General features: G+C 47.0%; 1 protein-coding gene across 1 annotated transcript in view; it reads right to left on the minus strand.

The window, feature by feature from the left end:
* Positions 1 to 11,840: 11,840 nt before the first annotated feature.
* PROSER2 (proline and serine rich 2) overlaps positions 11,841 to 23,862 on the minus strand; it is a 39,830-nt gene continuing 27,808 nt past the window's right edge. The window contains exons 3-4 of the mRNA XM_007167417.2: positions 16,466 to 16,718; positions 11,841 to 14,751 (exon numbers count right to left, since the gene is read on the minus strand). Of these exons, the coding sequence (XP_007167479.2) occupies positions 13,778 to 14,751; positions 16,466 to 16,718 (1,227 nt within the window). The 3' untranslated portion in view covers positions 11,841 to 13,777. The remainder of the gene's footprint in view (positions 14,752 to 16,465; positions 16,719 to 23,862) is intronic.

Genomic DNA, 23,862 nt, shown 5'->3' on the forward strand with positions numbered 1-23,862 from the left:
TATTTTTTAATTAAGGTATGTGCATTTTTTTAAAGACATAACACTATTGCACACTGAATAGATTACAGTATAGTGTAAACATAACTTTTATATGTGGTATATTTTTTTGGAAACTGAAAATATCGTGTGACTCACTTTATTGCCACATGCGCTTTATTTTGGGGGTCTGGAACCGAACCCGCGATATCTCCGAGGTGAGCCTGTATTGTGTATTTTAAGCATTATTTGTAAATCGTGTGCTAATACATCCTTTACATCACTTAAATTTGTAACAGACACAAATATGTATATGTCGGCAAACACGGTTTTTCAGAGTTGGCCTGGAACCCTCGCCTGCACCGGCTGCCCACCCCTTGCCCAGGCTGGGCCAGGTGCCTCTTTGCTCGCCCCACAGTAACCTGTGTGGGACTGTAGCACTGCATCCTTTTGTGCGTCTTGCCTTCTGAACTTCACAAGGACAGGGAAATCTCTGTAGCTCCACACTTGATGCAATGCCTGGCACATATTAGGGGCCCCTCCCGAAATGTGATGACTGAATCCGTGGATTTAACGGTTGAGCAGTGAAGGCACCCTCTGTGCGCTTCCCCCTCCTGGGGAGGGGCTGCATTCCTGGCCTCCGCAGTGGGGTGCGGCCCGTGATGAGTCCAGTCGGTGATGTGGTGGAGTGATGTCAGCCACTTTCAGACAAGACCCTCCAGATGCCTCTTCCTTCCCTGCTCGGGGCCCCTGGAGACCAAGTGTTCCTGACTTTGTAGCCACGTGACAAGGAGGGATGCCTGGCCCACAACGTGACTTTGAGTAAAGAAACTTTTGTTAAGCCACTGAGATCATGGGGTTTATTTGTTACCACGGCACAGCCTAATCTATCCTGACTAATACAATGAGGAAATGGAGACATGGGAGGTGACTTGGGCCGGGTTGAATAGCTTGTTAGTGGCAGGGCTGGGCCAAGCGCCATTTTCATTTTCACTATACATACTGTTCCCACCCCCTGCAAGGCATTTCTCCCAAACGCTTTTTCAGAAATAGTGTGAATCCGAGGTGGGTTTTGTTCAAAGTCCTGTTTCAGAGGATGACTGGTTGGGACCCACTCACCATGAGGCCCCCAGAGGCAGCCAGCCCAGCAGGCACGCCCACCAGGCCTGCTTGTTCATTAGAGGATCAGCAGGTATGGCTGGTGTCTGGGCTTCAGTCTCCATTAACTGTCATTAGCCTGGCTGACGTTTCACCCGAAGTATCTGTCCCCGGCCTGTGATTTACCACTTCCCTCTGAATTATCTGGACAGATCTGGTACTTGGATGGAGAGAGAACCAGCTTTAAAAGTGGCTTTCTCAGGGCATAGAACTTGGGCCCTGTATTGGGAAAAACCTCGTTTCTTTCGTCCTATGTTCCCCCCTTTACTTGCACACTGCTATCATACTCAGCACTTCTGAAACCAGATGTGGCAGGGGGTTCCACCACCAGGCAATTCTCTGTGACGCCAGCTGGGTGTCCTGCAATTTAACTCAATTCTGACACTGTCTACCTGGAGAGGGTGTCAGATCCCACAGGGTAAGGGCTCAGTCCCATGAGACCCCCCTCTCGTCTATAGATGCCAATCAGAAGTAGTAGGTCCCCAGGTTACCCACGACTTCTGTCTGATTTGGCTACAAACTGGAGGTTCCCATGACCTCTTCCCCCTTGGATTAGATTATTTGCTAGAACAGCTCACAGAACTCAGGGGAACACTTACTCTACCAGTTTATTTTATGATTAAAGGATACAGATGAACAGTCTGATAAGGAGGCACGGAGGGCGACGTCTGGGAGGGTCCCGAGCGCAGGAGCTTCTGTCCCCGTGGAGCTGGGGTGTGTCACCCTCCCAGTATGTGGTTGTGCTCATCTGCTTGGAAACTCACCAGTCGCCCAGTGGGATTTTATGGTGGCTTCTCACATAGGCATGACTGATTATTAACTCCGTTTCCAGCCCCTCTCCGCTCCCTGGAGAATGGGGGGTGGCGGGTTGCAGGGTGGGGCTGAAAATTCCAAGCTCCTAATCATGGCTGGGTCCTTCTGGTGACCGGCCCCCATCCAGGAGCCCACCCAGAGCCACGTCATTGGAACAAAGGACACTGCTATCACCCAGGAAATCCCAAGCGTTTTAGGAACTCTGTGCCAGGAACTGGGGGCAGAAACCAATAGATATATTTCTTCTTATCTCACAGTCCCTGAAGGCCAAGCAGAAGAAACAGGGCTCCCCGTTGTTAGCTGGAGAAGCGTTAGCTTCCACAAACATTTATTTATTTTTTTTAATAAATTTATTTATTTATTTATTTATTTATTTTTGGCTGTGTTGGGTCCCCGTTTCTGTGCGAGGGCCTCCTCCAGCCGCGGCAAGCGGGGGCCACTCCTCACCGCGATGCGCGGGCCCCTCACCGCCGCGGCCTCCCCCGCTGCGGGGCACAGGCTCCAGACGCGCAGGCTCAGCAGCCGTGGCTCACGGGCCCAGCCGCTCCGCGGCACGTGGGATCCTCCCAGACCAGGGCCCGAACCCGCATCCCCTGCATCGGCAGGCAGACTCCCAACCACTGCGCCACCAGGGAAGCCCAACATTTATTTATTTATTTATTTTTAAATTTTTTTATTTTTTAAAATTTATTTATTTTATTTATTTATTTTTGGCTGTGTTGGGTCTTCGTTGCCGCGCGCGGGCTTTCACTAGTTGCAGCGAGCGGGGGCCACTCTTCGTGGCGGTGCGCGGGCTTCTCATTGCGGTGGCTTCTCTTGTTGTGGAGCACGGGCTCTAGGCGCACGGACTTCAGTAGTTGTGGCATGTGGGCTCAGTAGCTGTGGCTCGTGGGCTTAGTTGCTCTGTGGCATGTGGGATCTTCCCGGACCAGGGCTCGAACCCGTGTCCCCTGCATTGGCAAGTGGATTCTTAACCACTTCACCACCAGGGAAGTCCCCACAAACATTTATTAAGTGTGGATTGTGTGTCAGGCATTAGGCTATTTAGATAGTAGAGTGAGTGTGTATAATATAACATGTATAGTATAATAGAATATGTTTAGTATTAGTATGGTATTATTACAGCATAGCATCCTATGTATAGTATAGTATAGATAGTGTAGTAGAATACGTGCCCTAGAGGAGAGTAGTAGCATAGCAGAGCATAGTACTCTTTTTGTCTTGTTCCTCCTGTGAGGGCTTGGCAATTTCCTCTTTCTTTGATTGCAAAGCGGGATTCTGGAACCATCCGGTTGAAGACAGAGCCCTGAGTGGCTGGGATGATGTGAGGGCTGAGCGCGCTCCTGCCTGGTGATGACAGCGCCTTCACATTCCTCCGCCCTACCCATTCTCCTTGTTAGGCATTCCGCCCATGCCTTGTGCTTACCTCTCTCCCAAGCACTGTCCTTGGCTTTGTGTGGTTTCTGTCTCCTCAAGAGCAGGGTGTGTGTTGTGCTTTGTTTCTGTGCGGTTGTGTCCCCAGTGCCTGGAAAGGTGCCCTGTGTTTGTTGAATGACTGCTAGGCCACAAGGCCATATGGGCAGGGACTGCCTCCCCTGCTCTGAGGCCCCGCCTCACACGAGGTTTCATCCCAGTCACTGTGGAGACCGACAGCCCCTCACGGTGCCCTCCCCGCCTAACTGCTTTAGTCCCAACTTGCCTCTGGGTCTGCACCGGCAGTGCCCTCGGCCTAGAACACTGCTCCCCTTGTAGTCCCGTGAGCCCTACGTGCCCTTCAAGTCTCAGCTTGGCCACCTTCCCTGACCACTGCCCTCTCCTCTGTCCCTGGGCCCCGGATTTCCACCTTACAATATTGCCTTCTTGCAGCTACCTTGCTTACTTGTCTGTCTCCTCCCTGTCCTGCCAGCTGGGGAAGTGGCACCGGGTGTGCCCTGCTCACGGCTGTCTCCTCAGCCCCTGGGACAGCATGTAGTAGGTGCTCAAATACTCGTAGGATGAATCAATGCATGGTGATCACGACCAACATGTGACTACTTGATACACTCAAGGGAGACCCCAAAGCCGCGCGGCAAGGATGCAGGAAGCGTGGCCTGGCCCCTCGTCTAGGTGAGGGTTCCTGTGGATCATCTCCCCCGTGGCCGCCCTGGGCAGGACCAAGAGAGTGGCCCAAGTCTACTATTCTTTCTGTCTCTCTCTGTCTCTGTCTCTCTCCCTCAAACAGGATCACCTGCTTTCTAAAATTTAAAAGTAACATATACTCATTGGAAGACTTCAGAGCTCCTCCAGTCTTTTAATGTTCAAACACTTATTCAGTGTGAGAGCTGTTAACTGAACACCCACCATGTGCCAGATGCCACACTAGACACTGGGGATGGTCCCTACCCTCCAGGATTTCACAGTCCAGCACCTCTTCTGCATCTCCGCTCACTCCCCCACCTGTGCACCTTAGAAGACGGAGCCTGTTTTCTGTGTACTAGCCCAGGCCTCTGAATCACATGGACGGCTTGTTCAAACCGGACTCCTGGGTCCCACCTCCAGAGTTCCTCGTTCAGTAGATCTGAGGTGACTCTGCTAATTTGCCTTTCTAACATATTTCCTGGTGATGTTGATTCTGCCAGTCAGAGGACCACACTTTGAGAACCACTGCCCTAGACTATATTGCTCTTAACAGTTTTTGGAAGTTTTGCACACCCATTATCTCATTTAGTCTTTCAAAATCTCTCACCTGAGCACCTTAAGTGCATACAGCTGGTGAGAGCTGAAGTCGAATCGTAAGCCCAGGTCTTCCTATGGAACGCTGCCCTCACTGAGAGGTACCAGGTGGCGTCCGAAGATCCCCACCGCCTTAGGAGTCCTGAGAAGGTGGTGATGGGTCTGGCTGGAGGAAGCAGGGGCTGAGTTTGCAGGGGAAGGCCCCAGGAGGACATTTCTGGGAGGGAGAGAGGGCCTACCATTCCATCCTGGAAGGAGACTGACTGGGAGCAATATGGGCTGAGAGCTGCCTGAGGAAGAGCTACTGGGCCCATCCACCTAGAACGTGGAGGAGGGTGGAGGTGGTGCTGCAGAGGAAGGGGGGGCCACCCTGGGAGCCTCCTGACCTGAGGCAGGTTTAATTGGGGCCTGCATCATTCCACCTGCCTTGTGGGGGCTGCTCTGGAAGCTCTGGCTGGCGAGGCCACTGCCCTCCTTGGGGACGGGCTGGGAGTGTACTGGGCAGGACGGAAAGTCCGAGGGCTCGGCCAGCCCGGCAACTCAGAAAAAGCACTTCCTCCTCGGCAGCCTTGTGGTAGCCAAGGGACCCTGGCTGCACAATCCCCCAGTATTCCCTGGAGCCTTTCGCATGCTGGGCTGGGCCGGGCACTTCCTCCTCTGGGAGGAGGCCCCGGGGGGCGCTGGGGGAGCCCAGCTCTGAGAGGAGCTCTGCAGGGAGAGGAGAGAAGACGTGGAAAAGTGTGAGCTTGGATGGGGAGTCCTCCCATGTGTATCTAAGCAGGAAGCCAGACCTGCCCAGCCCTGGAGAAGGAAAATAAACTGGAGACCTATTTTTAGAAAGTGGCAAAACCCTGTTTCTCAATAGGCAGTGGAATTTAAATCTAAAACTCACTCCTTTACTGAAGTAACCACTGGACTGCATGTAGGAATGGGACCATAGTGAATGGTAGATTCTGAACCAGGCTGTGAGGCCAGGACCTGCTCACCCCTCCATGCTGCTGGGCTTGATCAGAGCCATTCTGGAAGCTCTATAGGAATTCCTGTTCCGCCTTTGTGGTGGTGGTTTTGATGGTGATGATGGTGATGATGATAGTGATGGTGATGATGATAGTGATGGTGATAGTGATGGTGATGGTGATGATGGTGATGATGATGATAGCGATAGTGATGGTGATGATGGTGATGGTGATAGTGATGGTGATGATGATGATAGTGATGATGGTGATGTGATGATGGTGATGACGATAGTGATGGTGATGATGATGATGGTGATGATGATGATGGTGGTGTGTGGTACTTAACATATGTGGTCTCATTCACTCCTTACAACAACCCTATGAGGTGATTACGGTTCACCCCATTTTCTCCGATGAAGAAAGTGAGGCTCAGAGAGGGAGTTTAAGTCTTACAGCAATTGCAGGGCTGGGTCAGGTCAGGATAATGACAAAGCCTGCTCTATGTGAACCCATCATGATATCTCAGAATTGGAAGGAGTGCCGGTGAGTGCAGTTCTGGTCGCTTTCCTCTGCAGGGCACTTGCCCCGTGTCTGCACACCTCCACGGAGGTGGGCACTCATGCTCCTGTGAACCAACCACTCTTTCCGTTTTCAGTCGGCTCTTAATGCTATGAATTCCCCGTGTTGAGTGGAAATCTCTCGTGGTGTGATCTCTGTGGCCACACAGAACTATCTACTGTGACAGCTCTTAGCCTCTGGGGTCACTCTCACGGGCTCTCTAGTCTCTTCTGTTTGCGGGTTTGACACACTCAGCCCTGTCAGCTGTCTCTGCCCCTTGTAAAGCATGGCCGGAGTCAGTGTGGAATCTGAATGGTACACTTAGAGCAAAATATACCTTTGAAGGTGGATCTGATTTCTAGAAACAGCCAATGGTCTTTAGGAATCAAGACTCTGTGAGGTGGATGATTGAGATGAGAAAAACTTTTGGTTTAAAAGATCGAATTGAGCAATTATAAAATCTGGCCCAAACTGTCACTGAAAGGATTTATTCCTAGAAGAAATTTACAAAAAAATAAACAATAGCAACATTATTAGATGAAGTGTAGACCCTCCCAAGGCAAGGAGACGCTCAATTCTCTGAGAGCAGGCACATCCCAGTAAAATGTAGGCAAAAACTTCAAGAATGCCATTTATAAGTATTGGCAGAAGTGTCATAACTTATGACACGATTGGAGAGAGACCACCAGTTCGTGCTGCAGCTGTGTCCCAACTGCAGTGTGGCTGGGAATTTACGGTGGTGAAATAGTCCAACCCCAGCGGCACCGAGGCTTCCCCACTCTGAGCTGGTGGCCTCTCGCGGGGGCGAGGCCAAGGCCAGTGTGGGCAGCCGCCCTGCCCAGAGCCCCGTGGAGCCAGGTCCTGGACTTTCCCTGGAGCCTGGTTGCCTTTCCAGTAACAAGCATGACTTCAAAGGACTGCCAGGGAGCAGATGGGCAGTTTCGCCAGTGAACTCACTCAGCCGCGTGCGTGGGAGTCTTGCGCGGGGGGGTGTTGGAAACCACCCCTGGCAATTCTGGGCTCCAGAACCAAGTCCAGAGGGAGGGAGAAGGAGGAGGGATGCAGCCAAAGGACCTGCTTTGAACTTGATCCCCCAAGGCAGAGGTCACACGTGGTGATTCAAGGCACCCCTGCCCGGCTGGCAGGGAGGCAGGGAGGCCCAGGGACACCACCTACCTTACTTTCCTCTTTCAAGTCCCACCCAGCCCACTGGCATGCTCTTTCCACCAAGCCTGACTTCCAAACAACACAGGCTTTACCTATCTCTCCTCTCATCCCCAGAGACAAGCCCCGGCCCTATGGGCTGAAATGTAACGAGAGTACAAATCAGGATGAGCATCGTGAGAGCCGGGCACACGAGGGCAGGCCAGGGAGGGAGGGGAGAAGCGCTGAAGGAGCGAAAGAGGACGGTGTTCGGGAGAAGGGAAGGCGGGGGTGGGCGTGTGGACGGCACTGGCCGGCACAGCGTGGGTGGCTTCACAGAAGGTGGGGGAAGCAGGGGGTTTGCAGCCCGCACAACTAGGGCGGCCCCCGTGGCCCCCACGAGGCCCTTGTGAAGAGGAGAGGGGCCCGTGGTCACGAGGACTAAGTGATGTTTAGCACCTCCCGCAGTGTCTGTCACATTCAGTACCACTTGGGACACCTCCTAAGCTTCACAAAAAAAGAAAACGAGTTTCAGGTAACTTGTTTCACATTTATAAACACTTTCATTCAGTTCATTTGGCCATTAAGATGGGACTGACAAAACAAAGAGCTTTACAGAGTTTCACAAACACATGGACAGGGAACTGGGAAGAGCACGGTCACGTGTGGCCGGAGCTCTGGGTTTGGAAACCAAGCCCGGGGAAGGTGAGGCACCTCGGCTGCTACCGCGTTACCTGCATGGACAGTCCTCCCTGCACCTTCCTGCTGTTTGAACTTGTCTTCACAAGACAGAGGTTATTTTCCCCAAATTCAAAATGCTTAGACACTGAATAAATGGTCCAGGAAACGGTTGCACAATAGAACAAGTTAGAAGCCAAAGAGACCCTTGTAGCACAGCCATCACAGCGACTTGTCAGGGATATGGTTCCATGAGGAATTATGTAATATCTTTAAAGGCCACAGAGGCCCGAAAGCATCTTTAGTAACAAGGGCAAGCCTCTTAGGCATGTCTCAATAGTCAAAGGGAGTCTAGCCGCACAAAAGCGGCAGAGTATGCCAAGGGCAGAAGCCAGCCAGCCACTGAGAAGCCCTCGGGCACACACGTGCTCGAGCTGCCAGCTCCCTGGACACATGGAGTCCCTGTTGACTCAGCCCCACCCCTTAAAGGCATTTCCAGAACTTAGGTTACTACTGCCCTTGGCAGCTCTGCTTCATGCACAAATACTTGGAGGTTGAAGTTTACGAAATGTGACCTGTTTATCAATGACTAAGTTCCATTAACCTCAGCTTCCAAATGTGAATTCTTACCTCTGGCCCTGGTTGGGCCATCGCAGTGGCCGCCTTTACTGGGGGCGGGCAGTGGGGCGGACATGGTGGGGAGGTGCATCACAGAATCCTGAGCCTAAGCCACCAAGCTAGGGGCTCCCACACCCAGAAAGTAAATCCGGGGCCTCCTCAAAACGAGGATGGGTTTACAAAATGTTCCCTGAACTTCAGAAGTCCTGCTCAGCTGGGGAAAGAGCTGGCCTCAAGGATCCTGAAGAAGCAGTGAGAATCAGTAACGCCTACCCTGAACTCAACTGGGAGAGAGGGCGGCTTCCTAGACCCTAGTGCGCCCCCCAAAGCAGGAGGGCTGGTGGCGGCCTATGGCAGACAGATCCAGGGGGTTGCCAAGGAATCAGGAGGCAGAGGGCATCCCAGGATCACAGGAGTCCCTGGGCACCCCCCGCTCCTTAGGGCGATGTATGGTTCTGCCCACCTAGGTCAGAGAATACTGGGTTTGTCTGGCGTTCAGGCTCTTAGGTTATTTCTGGAAACCAGCACGTTACCCCCTCTTACCTTGTTGTTGAAGAGGACGTTCATGCAGTTTAGATGATAAGACGCGAGGCTGAAGTACATCATTGAGAGCCAGGCTTGTACCTGGTGGGGCAGCCTCACTGGGCTCCGGGGGTCATCCGTGCCCCGGATAGAAGGACCGTAAGCAGGAGGGAGGGGGAGCCTGCTGGTGACGGCAGTGACTGGCATCTCTGAAGTCTTACGAATTTGGAATGTGTAGGAAAGAGTTTTATTATATTTTTTTGAGTCAAGAGACATTTTAGAAGGACTGCAGCCATCACTCACAAAGGTTTTCATGCTGAAAAGAGCGGGATGGGAGGTGCCCTTTGGCCACCATCCTGTGGCCCAGCCTCTTCTCATGCAAACAGGTGGATTTGTTCCCCAACAGCGTGTTTTTCTTCTGGAGAAGAGGGTGCTTCTGGCCGGGGAGGGCCAGCAGGCGCAGGAGAGGACGTGGTCAGCGAGCAGGAGGCACGGGGCGCTCCCTGGCAGGGTCCAAGCAGGGCTCCGACTTTCCCAGGCCTCGGCAGCTGACAGCCCTGCCTTCTCTTTTCTCAGATATTGAAAGCGGGGCCTGTCCAGCGAGTAGATTAGGAAAGGATATGGGAACTCGTTCCCCATACTTTGAAGCAGGGAAAAAGAGCCTTGTTGTGAAGAGAAGAAACAAAACCTGTTTGGTGACTTGTCATTTCAATGAAGACACAAACCTCACACAGGTGAGCATTCCCCACGCGCCTCCCCTTCCTCCTGGATCACAGGTGGGGGGAAGAAAACACCGAAAAACTACCTCTGCTCCTTCAGAGGACGTGGTGACTTGGTGACAAACGTTTCAGAAAAAGTTTCTTGATAAGAGTAAATTGTTTTCATATTTATCTTGTTTTTCTCTCTTCATTCCTCTTGCATAAACAGAAAGAACTGATTTCTTAGATCATCTGCATAAAAAACATAACCATCAAATCCTCTGAAAGGTCAAATTCCTCACAGCCAGAGCTGTGGGAATTCAGTAAAAAAAGAATACCATTCTTTGTATTTTTCTTTTCCATTATGGTTTATTACAGGATATTGAATATAGTTCCCTGTGCTGTACAGTAGGATCTTGGTGTTTATCCCTTCCGTATATAATAGTTTGCATCTGCTAATTGCAAACTCCCAATCCATCCCTCCCCTACCCCACCTCCCCCTTGGCAACCAAAGATCTGTTCTCTGTGTCTGTGAGTCTGTTTCTATTTCATAGATAAGTTCATTTGTTTCATATTTTAGATTCCACATATAAGTGATATCATGTGGTATTTATCTTTCTCTTTCTGACTTACTTCACTTAGTATCATAATCTCTAGGTCCATCCATGTTGCTGCAAATGGCATTATTTCAGAGAATACAGTTCTGATTTTTTTTTTTTTTTTTTACAAATAAAAAGGTCAATCAATCCTCAGGGTTCCATAAGGCCTGACTTATCAACTCCATGAAGCTCTTCATGAAAACTTGTTTCAAATGGGGAGCCTACATTGGGAGCTACCCATCAGGAACTCTGAGTAAAGAATCCTGTATTGTTGAAGTCAGGGGGTGTGGGGAGGAGAGCAAGAACGCAGCTCTGGGGGAGCCCTCTGCACCTTGAGAGACTCAGAGACACTGGAGGGACACCCGCACCTCTGCCTTTTCTCCCCCACAAGCCTTATAAGAGGAGAATGACTCTGGGGAGAGAAAACCGAAGACCAACATTTCTACCGATTTTGTGAAGATAAGCACGCACGCTAACCAAATAGAGGAGGAGGAGGGCACTGGACCAGACTCTGTTACCCTGGTAACTGCAGGGCATTACCCTTTGCAGATGAGACTCTGGTTTGGCCATTTGAACATACCTGCCTAAAAGCAGAGGAGAATTTTTTTTTCTGATTTTAAGTATTAAGGTAAAGAGTTTCATCTTTATCTTAATGGAGACTAAAATGGACTGATTTACAAGCATCACTTGAAAAAGAAAAAACAAACTGAGCACTTAAGATTCATCTTTCCTTTTTGTTACAAGTTTGCTTTGAAATATGGTCCTTAAGATTCCCTTGAAGATGACCCTTTAAGAACGTCCTATCACAGAGTTATTGCAAGGAAACAAATGCCCCTCAGAAAACGAATTGTTTTTGTTAAGGTGATACATACGAATATAGGTTAGTTCATTAGCAGCTATAATTTGAACCTTGTACAAAATATATGGCTTTAATTACTAGGGTTTTGGGCACAAGAAATGGCCAGAGTAACAGTCAGTATAATTATGAATAAGTAGGTAGAAAAGATTATGAACAAACAGAAGGAAAGGATATAACCATTTAAAAGAAAATACCTGAGAATAAGTATAAAATGCAAAAACAGGGCTTCCCTGGTGGCGCAGTGGTTGAGAATCTGCCTGCTAATGCAGGAGACATGGGTTTGAGCCCTGGTCTGGGAAGATCCCACATGCCACGGAGCAACTAGGCCCGTGAGCCACAACTACTGAGCCTGCGCGTCTGGAGCCTGTGCTCCGCAACAAGAGAGGCCACGATAGTGAGAGGCCCGCGCACCGTGATGAAGAGTGGCCCCCGCTTGCCACAACTGGAGAAAGCCCTCGCACAGAAACGAAGACCCAACACAGCCAAAAATAAATAAATAAATAAATAAATAAAATTAAAAAAAAAAATGCAAAAACAAAGTTGCTTATACTTAAGATCTCTAAATTTATTTTTCAAAAATGCCATTATGAGAACAAATATACTAACATATAGTCAAGTTCACCTTAATCACAACGAAGTCATAGGATAAGAAAAAAAGAAAGAATCCTCAAATATAAGGGATATTTAAAATGTTAGCCATATCAAGACCCTCTATTTTTAAACACTGTGTAACATGGCATCTCGCTATATAAAAAGGAAATAACAGGGCCCAAGAATCCTTTAAACAAATCCAACACAAACAGGAGTAAAATAAAGACTATTTTTAAGAACCTGTAAGATCAAAGCACCTATTTAAATTAAGACCATCAAGAATCTATGAGATTATTTCAACAGGACAAGGCCTGGGCAAGACACTAAATACTGTCGTTCTAAGGAAAACATTACAATCATTTTATGTAACTTACAAGGCAAATTAATACTATGAAAAACGTCCTTCACAGCACATTTAGAAGTTTGAGTTTAAATAATACTCAACAGGAAAGAAACAGATTCTGTGACAGTGGCTGAGACATAAAACAAAAGGGTGTGACTTTCAAGTGTGGTCCTTCCGGGTCTATTTTAAGAGGTTTTAGACTCCAGCCTAAAATAGTTTTGATAATAATGCTTGTGGTTACAACTCAGCATGTAAGACATTGTCTGGGACAAAACCAGTTCTTTTCATGCTGTGTAACTTAGTTCGCTGTTTTTTCCCTTTTAAATTAATCCTGAGATCTTGCTCACAGAACATGGGGGATGTTAAGAATCTTTTGATTCTTCTGTTTAACAGCCACCTTGGAACATGCAAAACTAAAATTAGGTGATAAATTAAAATTAGGTGATAAATGACATCTTTAAAAGCATACTTCACTAACAAAGGAACTCTCTTGCTTAGTTGGAAGCTTATTTGGACTATTACTTTAATTGGGAACAGAACACGTTGAGGAAAAAGCACTTTGGTTCCCCGAAAAGTTATGGAGATGTGTCCTTAAAAGACTTCCTTATTAGGAAGTAACAATTCCTGTGTCATTATCTCAATACTGAGATGGCTTGTGTATCAAAAGAATAGGAAGTGCTTGCATCCTGTAGTTATGTAATAGGGTTTTAAGAAGTTTATATGTAATAATGAATGTGTGTGTGCATGCCATCTATATCTGTATATAACATATATGTACCTATAAACACATATTATGTACATGTATATACACAGTACATGCTCACATATGTATCTCCCAGTAACACAGACTCTGTAGTCTGATGAGACTTACTTTCTTAAAACTACCACCTTTTCCAAACTCAACCTTTCCATTCCACTCCCATAACTCAACGTTACAGTAAATCATACTCTAAAGGCTTCAATTTTCAATTTAAAAAAAACCTGGGCAAACCAAATTAGACCAAGAAACAAAGGCATATTTAGGCTAACATACTGTCTTTCACCTTTCAAAAACAAACAAAAAACCAAAACAGTATTTTAAGACACTATGAAAATTGAACAAGCACTTCTTTATTTTGTTGGAAAGGAGGGAACGGTCCCTTTCTTAGAGAAACGAGTATGAGAGATCTAAAGTGGCTTTCGTGTCATGCACTTCGGATAAAAGGTTAGATTAGAGACTCAATAACAAAAAAATCAGACCCAATCCCCCTCCTCCTAGATCCAAAACACATAAGGCATTTACAAATCACTGAAACCTGTAGGCGTTCAAGGTTATTCTCCGAGCTCTTGGAAACGGGAAGATGTGGTGCGGGACGCTCTCGTTCGGAAGGATGTCCCAGCTCGGATGCGGGCCAGAGCGGGGCAGCCAGTCTGCTGACTCCCGGGCCCCCATCCCTGGTCCTCCATGGGGTTCCGCAGTCCGGGCTTTGCTACTGCGCTGTGCGCATGCGCACATCCATGTTGGGCCACACGTACCTGGTCACCCTAACTCCCCCAGCGCGGCCCACTCTCCGTCACAAGTTCTCCTTCAGGAGGCCGAGCTTCCGCAGGGCCTCCCGACGGGCCTCCTCCGTGGAGCCGCGGCCCGAGAACTGGACAGTGATGCCCTGGGGTCTGAACCCCACAGCCCGGGGGAGCGAGCCCGACCGCTTCCTGGCGTCCTGGCCGCAGTCCGGCTGCCGGGGCGCAAGTTTGCTGGCGAGGGCCGGGTCCGGACGGAAGGTGACCGTCTTCCCTGTAGAGACAAAGGGCCCGGGATGGCTCTTGAGAATGTCGTGGAGGCTCTGGAAGCCGTTGGCCATCGGCAGGGGCTGTTCTGTCTGCACGCCTCTGGACTGCTGGCCGCCGTGCGCCCCTCCCCGCGCGGGAACAGCCTCCCGGGCCGGGCCCGGCTGGCTGTGCTCCGGGGAGACGCTTCTCCTCTGCTCGGCGGGCTCGCTCCTCTGGGCCTGGTCCTCTGTCTCCCCCACGGAGAGGAAGGAGACCCCATTGATGTTGGCCAGGACCTGGGCTTTGCGCTCCTGCACGTTGACCGCGGCCTTGGAGATGGTCTTATTGAAGGCCTTCCCCGCGCTGTTGGTCACGCTGATGTTGCTTGGGAAGCGGTGGATCTTGGGCGCCGGCTGTGCGGCGTGTCTGTGCCACAGCGAGTGTTCTCCGTGTCGAGGGGCCACGGAAGTCAGCGTCCTCCATCCTGCAGGCCTGCCCTCTTTGGTCGGGGATGTGGGCGAGAGCCCTTCGTTCCCTGCCAGCTTCTCAGACATCTTCTGGGCGATGACGAGCGGAGTGGGGACCGAGCGGGCCAGTTTGGGGTGCTCTGCTGGAGGAGGAGGGGGCTCTCTCCCGGGGTGGGCCGGGGCTGCTGCAGGGACAGGGCGGGGAGGCGGCAGGGGCAGGGCCTCGGGACCTGGGGGGTCTGGGGGGGGAGACTTCTCAGCATCCTCTTTCCTGAGGACAGGGGTGTCTTCCTTTCCAACAGCGCCAGCCCCTGAAAAGTAGCAAGGATCCTCATAAGCTACCACCATATGCAGAAATAAATGCATCACATTTCCTTTTCACTGAATTTACAAAAGTCTCAAAGGGATTCAATACCAATTTCAACAGTACCTCTTGTAAGCTAAACTCCCTCTACCCTATTCCCTGGACTAGCGAAAGAGAACATAGTATATGATTCTCATAATCACCTGACGAGAAAGAATGAATTAGCAGTGGTGAAAGATGTGCAAGCCAGAAACAGTCAGTACCTGGGAAGCATATGGTAAAAGCAAGTTTCTAAGGAGCCATCATCCTGAGACATGTAACAGGAGGAAACAACAGCTTACCTTACGGGGGATTTTACAAAGGGGAAATGGAGGCTGGGAAGTTTGTGGTACCCACCAACCCTTCCCTCAGGTCTTTCTAGATGAAGGATAATTGGATGTGTCACTTTCCTCTAGAAACAGAAATGTTTCCTGACAGCCTCCAGTACAGTTTAATATACCAGCGTATGATTCTTTACTATATCCTAACATACGTGATCACAGATCACCTAACACTTTTCTGCACTAGTATTTATACACCCGTGTCTGCTGCAAAACTGGGAGCTATGTATTATATTTATCTTTGTATCCTCAGAATCTCACACAACACCTGCCACAGAGTGGGCACTTGAAATTGTTATGAAAACATCATGTTAGAGAATTGATGGGCAAGTGGCTTACTTTCAAAAAAATGTTTTCCTTCGCACAATTATATGATCTGACATTTTTAAGGGATCAGTGGTTCAAATTAATTTTAGGAACTAAACTTCAAAGAAGAAGTGATAAAAAGGGGAAGTTCATATTAAGTCTCTTCTTTGAAGAGCTGGCTGCAAACTCAGCCCCATATTTGGAACATATAACCAATAGTACATGAAATTCTGTATAATACACAGCCTTGCTTACAAAAAATAAAGGGGTGGGGATATATTTCTAGAGGCTTGTGACAAATGGAAGTATTTTGTAGTCAACAGAGCAAAGATATTTACCCTCCTATTTTTCCCTCATCTTTTCCAATCCTTATCCCCTTGTCCACATTTCCAGTATCTTTTCCAACCAGGAAAAAAAAAAAAAAAATTGGAAGAACGTTTTCTCCTTGTCCATGTCCCTCTGGTTCTATCACAGAACTCAAGGGGCAAAAAGCATACCTCTCCTCTGATGCCACCCTGAATCAAGCAAACTTTACAAAGCAGATGCTGAGCTGAATTTTTGTTCTGGTCATTTTTGTTTTCCTGAACCAACTGACGTTGCAGTTCAAACACTCCCACCTTGGAATAGGGGTATAATCTTGCACAAGAGTTGAGATTCAACCTCAAAGGCTAAAGTACAAATCCTTTGTATATTTTCTTTGTAGAATGGGATTGTTTCCTGAAGCCATTTCCAGTTTTCTTTTTTCTTTTATCCATGTATGCAATGTTTTGTTTGCCCAATTGGTCTCATTCTTTATTCTCGCCCTTTTGAAATTTCCCTTCCATGTGTTTTCATCCTAATATGCCATGAAAGCACCTACTTGGTTGGACAATCAGACTACCAAGAGGATGCTTCTACCCTACAAAAATCTGATCAGCCCCACGAGCTGCTATACTGGCTGGAAACACAGAGAACACGACAGAAAGGAGGGCCTCTGTGTCTGGTACCACACGACAAGCCACGTCAGAGGTGGGGGACCTGTTCTCTGGTCCTCACCTGCTGCCTCTGTCACATCCCGAGGGCTCTCGGGTTCCCCGGCTCCAGGGCCCAGCTGCACTAAGTCCACGACATCCTCTGGCTCGGAGGGACCAGAAGCGCTCTCTTCCAGAGACCGCGGAGAGTGGCCCTGAGCACCACCATCACACAGCACCTGCTCCTCAAAGTCGTCTTCCAGGGAATCAATCGTCTCTTCAAAAAACAGGAGGACGTCCTTTTCCTCATGTGTGAGGTACTTCAGGCTCTCATCATCCTGTACAAAAGGTTTGGACATGAGGAATAAAAGCAACAGTGGTTTCACTGAAGGGAAAAAACCCCACAACAATGTAGGGATCAGTACAGAGCCTGGGGTGGAATTCACGGCACCCTCCAATTTCCCGCCTGGGGAGAGTGCACCACCCAGGCAACCCCGCTGGCGCACCTCTGCCTGTGTGTCCCTCACCATTCGACCTGCATGAGAAAGAAGGTTGTCCAAAAGGTGTAGCAGATTACAGATCTTAGACACTTTTGCTCCTCGTGAGCCAGTGACAAGAAAGCAATTCTTCAGTATCTCCTTGGAAGAGGTCTTTTCAACTTAATGCTAACAGATATGCTTGGTTTCCCCGTAATAGCAATGGGGGGATCTTTAGTTAAAGACAGTGGAGTGAACTCACATATTTATCTCCTCTCCCTCCAGAAACCTCACTAAAACAAAAATGGGCTTTATCTTTTTTTAAAGATACAAGTCACAAAAACAAATAGAATAGGAAATGAGGTGATAGCAACAACATTTGGGAAGGTAGACAGCAGAAGGACAGGTGGTGACTGACTCAAAGGATCCAAGAAAGGTGACTTTTAGTCAGCAGCTGGGGGTGGGGCCGGAATCAACCTCCTGTGGCACGGAGAGCCCTCACAAGGCTCAGCACAGCGTCGGGGAGGTGCTGGGAAGTTCTGGAAGTCTGGCTAAGATAACATTGAGAAGAGCAGAACTGGACGAGAGTCTCTTTCAGAAGCCATCAGGTCACCCAGGCAGAAAACTAGATGTTTATTCCTTTTTTTTTAATTTTAATTTTATTTATTTATTTATTTATGGCTGTGTTGGGTCTTCGTTTTCTGTGGGAGGACTTTCTCTAATTGCGGCAAGTGGGGGCCACTCTTCATCACGGTGCGCGGGCCTCTCACTATCGCGGCCTCTCTTGTTGTGGAGCACAGGCTCCAGACGCGCAGGCTCAGTAATTGTGGCTCATGGGCCTAGTTGCTCTGCGGCATGTGGGATCCTCCCAGACCAGGGCTCGAACCCGTGTCCCCTGCATTGGCAGGCAGATTCTCAACCACTGCGCCACCAGGGAAGCCCTAGATGTTTATTCTTAAAGAAGGTAAAGCCGGGGGCCATCAAGCCAAGTTCGTGGTAAAGAACCGTACTGAAAACTGGGAGTCAGGGAATCAAACTGACCCTCTGGACAGAGGATTAGAAGGGTCTTCTCTGGGGAAGTGAATGGTCCAAGAGCCAAGAGGTGGACACCTTGGGCTCCCCAGGGAAACAGCTCAGCAAGACCACTCTACCAGTGACATGAGCATCAGTCAACAAACTCCAGCACAGAATTCTTAATCAGTTTCTTAACATTCTACTCTTAAGTGTGTTCATATAGCTAATGATCACCAAGCAGCTGAGAAAAACCTTTAACATGAAAGACACATCAAAACAAGATAAGAAGGAAAAAAAAGGCAACTTACAAGAAACAAACTATGCAGGATGGTGAAAATTCCAAAAAGATGATCATGGACATCCTCAGAGGGATCAGAGGAGAGACTGAAACCATAAACAAGAATCTGATGCTATTTTTAAAAACTAGAAGACAGAAAAGAGCTCTTAGAAATTAAAACTATGACAGAAAAAAAATGAAATAGAAGCCTAGAGATAAAGTAGAGAAACCGGAAAAGTACAATAAAAAGTCAAAAAAAATTGTTTTAAGCGGAAAACTAGAGAATACGAGAGGGAGGCCCAACATCTGAATAATGTGTTCCAGAAAGAGGAATGAGGAAAAATAGAGGGGAAGAAATGATCAAAGTAAACAAGTAAAATTATTCAAGGAAATGTCCTTGAACAGAAGGATGTGAGTTTCCAGATCAAAGGGTCGTGAGAATAACCTGATGAACAGGAATAAAACAGACCTATGCCAAGGCCCATCCCTTGAAACTTCAGCCATGCGAGACGAGGCGAGATCCTAAAAGCTTCCCAGAGTGGAAAACGGGTCACATAACAAAACATCAGGAGTCAGAACAGCAACAGACTTCTCAGCAGCAGCTTTGGAAGCCAGAAGACAATGTTGTGATTCCTTTTAAATTCCAGATGAATTCAGAACTAGAATTCGTACATAATCAAGTTAAAGTTAGAGTAGAATAATGGTGTGTTGGTTTTTTAAAAAATTTATTTATTTAATTTATTTATTTTTGTCTGCATTGGGTCCTCGTTGCTGCTTTCTCTAGTTGTGGTGAGAGGGGCCTACTCTTCGTCGCAGTGTGCGGTCTTCTCATTACGGTGGTTTCTCTTGTTGCGGAGCACGGGCTCTAGGCACGCGGGCTTCAGTAGTTGTGGCGCACAGGCTCAGTTGCTCCGCGGCATTGGGATCTTCCTGGACCAGGGCTCGAACTTGTGTCCCCTGCATTGGCAGGTGGATTCTTAACCACTGCACCACCAGGCAAGTCCCAATAATGGTGTTTTTAAGACACACAAGGTCTAACCAGAGGATCCCCATGCATGCCTTTCTCAGGAAGCTACTGCAGGGGGGTGGAGGTAGGGCTGTTCCCCTAGACAAGGGAGGAACCAAGAAGAAAAACCTGGGAGCCAGAATATAGGAGAGAATGAGAGAAAGCGGAGGGAACCCCAGGATAACGGTGCTGTCCCCAGGATGTCAGCTGTGCAGTGAACAACCAGCCTACTTCAGAGCAAGCCATGGGGCCACACAGCACATGAACAAAGCAAGCAAATAAAACCAAAGCAATTATCAACCACAGGAAAAACTAAAGTTATGAGACAAAGCATGTATCTGTGAGTCAATTCCTCTATAGCAACACACACACACACACAGACACAGGTATACTAATTATATCAGTATTTATGGTAGCAAGAAATTGAGAAACCACCTAAAATGTCCAACAATAAAGGTATGGTTGAACAAATCAGGGCACATTCACAGATGGAATATTATACAGCCATTTTAAATGGTGTTTTCAAAAGAATATAATGTTAAGTGAAAAAAAAATGCAGATAAGCAAGAGTTGCCTCGATTTAAATATCAATATATGCATACTTCATATATCCACAAATACAAAAAGTACTGAAAGGATAAAATGTCAATAGTGGGGGAAAATGAAGGTAAATAACAAACAGGAATGAGTTAAAAGTCATTGCCTCCAGTGAGTCGGAAATGGGGGGAGGGGTACAAGTAAGACTAATGCTTTTTATAAACCTTATAAAAGCATTTGAGTCTCTACGATGAAAATAAATTTTGATAAAACAACAGGAAAAAATATAGTGGAAGCAAAGGTGACTAAGAGTTGTTCCATGTGGTATAGAATAATGCACTTCATACCGTGATCTGAGAGGTCTTCAAATGCCCACCTATCCAGGCCCATCACAGAGCCTGCAGTGTCCAGAGGTTTAGAGACTTTTCTTTAGTTTCAGGCACAGTATATACTTGTTTGGGGGATGATTAGCACAAGAACACATGCAAATTTCTCAAACTAGCTTGGCCATGTTAGCTGAATCCTGAAGGAAGTCCACTCAGGAAAAGGGGACTGTCCATGGCATGGGTTCAGTAAACAGGAATAACAGAATATTGCTGGGGAGAGATACTACAGCATGGCTTAGGTAGCAGAACAGAACACTGCTGGGAAGAGAAGCAATATATACCTATATACAACTGCTGGGTCATAAGATACGTGTCTGCTTTGGTAGACATAGCCTAACAGTTCTCTCAAGCGGCTGGACCAACACACACTGGTTGGTGCATGGCCCTGCATGTGGTAGCATCTCCTTCTGATATTCAGTACATTCCCAAGAAGACAGCAGTGTTGAGATTCTTTTCCTCATAATACTTAACTGGCTGTTTGGAGATCCTCTTATGAAGTGCCTGTTCAAGTCTTTTGCCTATTTTTCTATCAAGTTGTCTTTAAAGAAATAATTTGTAGGAGTTCTTTTATGCATACTTGATACAAATCCTTTGTGGGTGTATTTATTGCAAATATTTTTTCCTACCCAGTGGCTTGCTTTTTCTCTCTGTTAATGGGGGTCTTCTGGAGACTAGTCCTTAATTTTAGTGTAGTACAATGTATCAGTCTTTTCTTTAGAGCTTTTTGTGTCCTATTTAAGACACCACTACCTACTCCATGGTCATGAAGATATTCACCTGCTTTTGTTTATTCTAAAAGCACGGTTGTTTTTAAACTTCCATATTTAGTGCTACAATTCATCGGAATGAACTTTTGTGTATGGTGTGAGGTCACAATTCGCTGTTTCCTACAATGATACCCAACTGTTCCAGCAAAACTACTTGAAAACAATATCGTTTTGGGACTTCCCTGGTGGCGCAGTGGTTAAGAATCCACCTGTCAATGCAGGGGACACAGGTTCGAGCCCTTGTCCAGGAAGATCCCACATGCCTCGGAGCAACTAAGCCTGTGCGCCACAACTACTGAGCCTGCGCTCTAGAGCCCACGAACCACAACTGCTGAGCCTGTGTGCCACAACTACTGAAGCCCATGTGCCTAGAGCCCATGCTCTGCAATAAGAGAAGCCACCACAATAAGAAGCCTGCACACGGCAATGAAGAGTAGCTCCTGCTCGCCACAACTAGAGAAAAGCCTGTGCGCAGCAATGAAGACCCAATGCAGCCAAATAAATAAATTAAAAAAAAAAAAGACTATCGTTTCCCCACTGCAGGTCCCCTTGGTTGTAAATCAGGTGACAGTGCATGAGTCCATCTGTTTCTAGATTCTCTTTTCTGTTCATTTGTGTACTTGTCTGTTTGTACAATGATAAAACACCATTTTAATTATAACATTATAGTATGTCCCGAGTTTGAAGCCCTCCTGTTTTGCTCTTCTTCTTTACGTCTGTGCTGGCCCTTTTTATTTCCAGTATCAGCTGGTCAGTTTCCATATACACATAAATATACACACACACCCATGCTGGGATTTTGATTGGACTCCATGGAAGTTCTTCAAGTTGAGTAGAACTGATGTCTTACAATATTTTTTCTATCCGTATGGTATACTTATTTAGATTAGGGGCTCTTAAAGTGTGGTCCTTCACCCAGCAGTGGCAGCAGCACCCGCGAACTTGTTAGAAATACAAATTCTTGGGCCCCATCTCAGATCTACTGAATCAGAAACTTTAAGGGGTTGGACCTTGATTCTCTTTCAACAGACCCTCTGGGTAATACTGATGAACTAACATTTGATATGCCTTGATCCGGTTCTTTATTTTCTCTCAATAATATCTTGTAGTTTCCAGTGTAGAGATTTTACAGATTTTGTTATCTCTCCTCTTAAGGTATTCGATGTTTTGTGATGCTATTAGAAATGGCATCACTTTTAACATTTTCTAAATGTTTCTGGTCTATAGAAATACAAGATATACTGACCTTGAAATAAGCAAATTTAACAAATTTGCTGCACAGTACTAATAGTTTATCTGAAGGTCCTTTTCGGTCTTCTACATAAACAGTGGTGTCTATAAATGAGAGGTTTTTATTTCCTCCTTTCCATTCCTCATGCCTTTCGTTTTCTTCATCCTGCCTTATCGTACCACCAGCGTCCTCCAGTTAGCTGAACAGAAGTGGCATCTTCGTCTCGTTCCCAATGTTGGGGAGAAAGCTTTCAATATTCCACCATTAAGCACAGTGTTTGCTGTAGGTTTTTAAAAGACGATCTTCATCAGATTAAGAAAGCTCTCTTCTATTCCTAGTTTGCTAAGTGTGTTTGTCTTTAAAATAATGAATGGGTTTTGAACTCTGTCAAAGGCTTTTTCTTCATTTATTGCAGTGGTTCTCATCTGGGGATGATTTTACCCTCCCTGGGGCATTTGGCAATGTCTGGAGACAATTTTAGTTGTCACAATTTTCTCCCTTATTCTGTTAATGTACTGAAGTATGGTGATTGATTTTCAACTCTTAAACCAACCTTGCATTCTTGGAATAAGTTCAACTTGGTTGTGATGTTATTAGCCTTTTTATACAACACTGAATCTGATTTGCTAACATTTTGTTTAGAATTTTTGCATATATATCCACAAGACAGATGATAATTTTCCTTTCATTATAATCAGATTTTGTATGGATTTCCTTTTTTAAGTTTGAACTTAGGAAACAGTGTGCCCTTAGATTTTAGTTCGTGGCATATCTTTCTGTTCCACTTCTTTTGAGATTGGGTGGGGCTGGGGGGGAGGGAACAGAGTGATTTTAAGGAAAATTTTTCTCCAGTTCAAATTGTAACAGTTTCGTATTAACTAGATCTCTGTAAGTTTATCAGTTTACATATCTAGCAGTTGTGTAGCCCTTAAGAACTTCAATTTTTCCCTCTAATAAGAGGATCCGTGTGAAGGGACATTAGAAGAGTAGCAGGATACTACAGGGGAAAATGGGCACAAGGCATTCCTTATTTAATACTTTTTATTGAGCAATGAGCCAAAGAAGAGAGGAATAGGTTTTAACAAAAGAACCAGGGTTAAAATCTTATAAGTCCTTCATGTCTACAGAATATATGACTAATGGGTTTACACTTCATTCTGAGAACTCCAGGATCTGGCCCTACCTACATTTTAAATTTATTTATTTATTTACTTACTTTTGGCTGTGTTGGGTCTTCGTTGCTGCGCACAGGCTTTCTCTAGTTGTGGCGAGCGGTGGCCACCCTACCTACCTTTTTTTTTTTTTTTAAATGGTAGGTTTCTGCTTTTAAGATTTATTTATTTATTTTTATTGATTGATTGATTGGTTGCTATGTTGGGTCTTCGTTTCTGTGCTAGGGCTTTCTCTAGTTGCGGCAAGTGGGGGCCACTCTTCATCGCAGTGCGCGGGCCTCTCACTATCGTGGCCTCTCTTCTTGCGAAGCACAGGCTCCAGACGCGCAGGCTCAGTAGTTGTGGCTCACGGGCCTAGTTGCTCCGCGGCATGTGGGATCTTCCCAGACCAGGGCTCGAACCCGTGTCCCCTGCATTGGCAGGCAGATTCTCAACCACTGCGCCACCAGGGAAGCCCCTACCTACCTTTTAAATGTCACTCCTACTCCTCTCCCCTTTATACTCTATAGCAGGGCTGGTAAACTTTTCCTGTAAATGGCCAGATAGTAAATATTTGGGGCTTTGCAGTCTTAGTGGTGGCAACTATTCAACTCTGTCAACGCAGTGTGAAAGTTAC

The sequence above is a fragment of the Balaenoptera acutorostrata genome, chromosome 3, assembly GCF_949987535.1.
Source record: "Balaenoptera acutorostrata chromosome 3, mBalAcu1.1, whole genome shotgun sequence".
Taxonomy (NCBI): domain Eukaryota; kingdom Metazoa; phylum Chordata; class Mammalia; order Artiodactyla; family Balaenopteridae; genus Balaenoptera; species Balaenoptera acutorostrata.